Here is a 4,084-nt window from a genome sequence, read left to right on the forward strand (position 1 = left end):
TACATTCACATTTCATATTCTTAGTATTGCGATAATAAAGTACGTTGTATATATGTTGCCTCATATCACACTCAACTTTTAACACAACTGTAGTTGATATGTTTTCCTCATTTATTATATCTAATGCAACCACTCTTTGAATCTTCGTTTACTTTTCCAAGAACCTCGCTTGTGTAAAATTTTGCAGTACAATGCTCCAATGCTTCTAACCCAGTAGTTAGAATGAGCTTCCCATACACCGTCTTAAATTGAGAAACTAATTCATTGTGCCTATAGTCCCTAAGAGCATGTTCAAGATTTTGGACCAACTCTAGAAGACTTTGGTGAATGCCATAAACCTCTTGATGAAGTTGTTTATCGCCTTACACCTTAATGTTGTTCTAAATCCAACACAGAATTTATCCCTCAAGTAAGTGCTTGCCCAACTTTTTCTCTTTTCATATTCATTTAGAACCATATCATTTTTCTCCCACCCATATTTTTTTTATCATATTCCCCAAATATTCTTCAAATTCATCCAGATGCCATGGAGCATACAAATATCTTCTGAAGACATTGAAAAAATCTTTGTTTTTTATGTTTGCCGTTAAATTCTTCTGAATGTGCCAATCACATAATCAGTGAGTTGTATTTGGGAAGATTTCTTGAATTGTTGCCTTCATTGCCTCGTCACTGTCTGTGACCACAACACTGTGAGACTTTTTAAGCACGACTTCTAGAAAGTTTTGCAACAACCACATATATGCTGCCATTTGTTCATCCTATATCAAGGCAAAACCAAATATGCACGTTTGGTGGTAATGGTTACAACCCGAGAAGATTACCAACGGCCTCCTGTACTTATTTTTTCGTAGATTGTATCAAATACAAGCACATCTCCAAAGCAGTAATAATCACCCCTACAAATGTCATCTACCCAAAATAAATTTGCTAGCCAACCTTCATTAGTAGTACTGTACCTTGTCATGGCCATGGGGTCAATATTAGTTTTTCCAAGTAGATAGCAAATTGTTGCATTGATATCCCCACCAATGAGCTTTGCACGACGAGTTCTTTCAATGTGGTTATCCAGGTCCTTCTTTGTGAGCACGATATTGGCATAACCACTAGTCTGGCCTACTATTAGTCTTATTATTTTAGAGGTTGATAGACCATTATCATACATGGGTTCGCCTGAGCTTTTGGAGCCCCACTCAACCCTTGGTGGTTTAGAATTAGGTGTACCAAGTATTGGGGACAAGATCGTGGTTGTGATTTTCAACTAATTTTTTAACTTTTCAAGTTGAAGTTTTGGCGTCAAAGTACACCACAAGCATGGCTTCACAACCAGTATGAGTCAGCGGTTTATGTTTTCTCTTCCTATTCAAATTAGAGATGTATTTATCGGCTCTCTTTCCTTCCTTGTTGCAAAAATATCGCCTTCTGCACTGTGTTCCATCTTTTTCATGTGTTGTATCACCCTTGTGAACTCCAAACCCAATAAACCTCGCATAATGTACATACAAATTATCAGTTGTATCCAATGTTCCAAATGTCAAGTTTATAATATCATCGGCGGTTACAAAAACAAACTTGCTACTGCTGCCACTGCAATCACAAGTGTAATTCACATTCTTTTCCACACCAGTCATCATAAAATCTTTAACGTTGTCTTGTGAACTGAGTAGTTTAGAATTAACATCCATTGTATATAGACTCATTTTTTTTAATTCTATATACGTAAAATTGAAAAATTATCCCAAAAACAAGAACAGGTAGAAGTATGATATAGCTTCATAAGACATCTTAACCTGAACTAAAGAATAGACTAAAATGGAAGTTAACAAGAGCATTGTATGCAACTTAAACTTTAAAGCAAAAATTGATAAATTAAAACTAAGTTATGGAGAACAAATGCAACATACCAAGAGGAATTGTAGCCCCAAAGAGCCTAGAAGTAACAAATTCAAGGTTTCAATCACTAACAAATTCAACTCAGTGATGGTTTTCAACAACAAAAAATATAGCTAAGTAATTATTTTAGAAAGAACAATAACAAAATTCAAAATTCAGCGAATGTTATCAATAACATATTCATCTCAATGATTTTTCAGCAACAAAAAAAACTAGCTCAGTGAATTTTCATCAACAAACTATTTAAGGTTAAGTGAAGTAACAAATTCAAGATTTAATCACTAACAAATTCAACTCAGTTATTATTTTCAACAAACAAAAAAGATGTAGCTAAGTAATTATTTGAGTAGAATAGTAACAAATTCAAAATTCAGATCAATAATAAATTCATCTCAGTGAATTTTTGGCAACAAAAAAATTAGCTCAGTGAATTTTCATCAACAAATTATTCAGGATTCATAATCAATAACAAATTGATGTCGTTGATTATTTTTAACAACAAAGAGACTAATTCGTTGATATTTTCAACAACAAAACCAAAGACAACAACAAAACAAAAAAGGAAAGAATAGAGAAATTTGCTTGAACTCAGCAAATTGGGACCAGCTTCTGGTTGCGGGAAGGAAGCCAACGATGAGGAGGAAGCTGACAGCAAGGAGGAAGCCCCAGGACCTGCTGCTTCTGCCTCTGGTGTGGGACTGATTATGAGGTGGAGAGAGAGATGATGAGCTTGTCGGAGACAGTGAGAGAGACCGAAGTCGAGAGAGGGAGAGGTTTTGGATTCGAGAGCAATGAGGCAGAATGAGAGAGATGAGAGAGTAGCTTCGAGAGTGAGGTTAAAGGAGGAGAAGGGAGGTGTTAGAATAGCTAAACGACGTAGTTTCACAAATTTTTTTTATAGAAAACAAAACATGACCTAGACCGGTTTATTTAAATCAGACGGATCGAACCGAATTTAAAAAACTGGGTTTAGAAAATGATTTATTAACCGCTTATTTAAAAAACTACCAATCACAATATGACACATCAACAACTTAAAAAAAGTTGTTTTAGACATCTTAATGTGAGTCTCTTCTTATAAATTTATTTTATTTTATCTATATATATATCATAAGAATATGGAAAAAAAAAGTTTATATAACTTGTGTGACAAAGAAGGATTTTCTTTTTTTGGTTAACAAAAGAAGGATTTGTTTGGGGAAAGAATTTTATGGTTATTTAAGAATTCATTGATAAGATTCTAAATTTGTGACTAGTATTATATCCATACAATAATTATGTGTGTTTGTAGTGTGGCCCAAGATATTTTTTAATAACAAATTGATCCCTATAATTCATTGATTTGTTGGTCTATATTCTTTATTAATAGCCTTACATTGTTACTGGAAGTCCGAAAGAAAGATTTTATGAATGAATATTTTTTTGTTTAATATTTTTTTTGGGTGATTATATTTTTGTTTAGTATAGCTCCAATAAATATTTTTTGCTTTGTTATATTTATTTGCGAAATAATAATGAAATAAGTAAGAAGAGAAAAGTAAAAATAAATTTGATTTCAAAATTAGATATCACCTGATTTTTTTTATTGATGGTCTATATAGTTTTTTTCTTAGTTCCAAGGAGAATTATTTATTTATTTTCAAATATAACTCGATATATATATATATATATATATATATATATATATATATATATATATATATATATAAATGACATGATGAAATTGATCAAATTAATTTTTTATAATTTTTTTATTCTTTTATAATTAACTTAAAATTTTCATATTTTTTAATCTTATTAATTTTAATCTAATTTTTTACACTTTGACAAGTAAATTATCTTCACTGTTATCATATTTATCTTATTATGTTAGAGTGAGATTCAAATAGGAGACCTTAAAGAATGATAGAGAACTTGATTAATATTAGATGTGACTACTTCTTGTTATGTATTACCCTTTCTTTTAAATATATTACATAACTATATACTATATTTTTTAATTATATATTATCTAAAACATTTAATTAAATATTATTTTTATATTTATTAATATAATTTTTTATTTTATATCTATTTTTTAAATTAATTATTTTTAATTGTATAAAATTTTTAAAATAAATATTAAATTGTATTAAACATCTATAAATTTAAAAAATAAATATTTTATGATTAATAAAATTATTTTTGTTTA

The 4,084-nt window shown here is 30.1% G+C and overlaps 1 protein-coding gene across 1 annotated transcript; it reads right to left on the bottom strand.

Annotated features, from left to right (window-relative positions):
- Positions 1–1,277: 1,277 nt before the first annotated feature.
- LOC130939884 (uncharacterized) lies at positions 1,278–1,685 on the bottom strand. Its single transcript, XM_057867951.1, has one exon. It carries the CDS (start codon positions 1,683–1,685, stop codon positions 1,278–1,280), a length of 408 nt encoding a protein of 135 aa, XP_057723934.1.
- Positions 1,686–4,084: the final 2,399 nt, after the last annotated feature.

Source organism: Arachis stenosperma, chromosome 7, assembly GCF_014773155.1.
Source record: "Arachis stenosperma cultivar V10309 chromosome 7, arast.V10309.gnm1.PFL2, whole genome shotgun sequence".
Taxonomy (NCBI): Eukaryota; Viridiplantae; Streptophyta; class Magnoliopsida; order Fabales; family Fabaceae; genus Arachis; species Arachis stenosperma.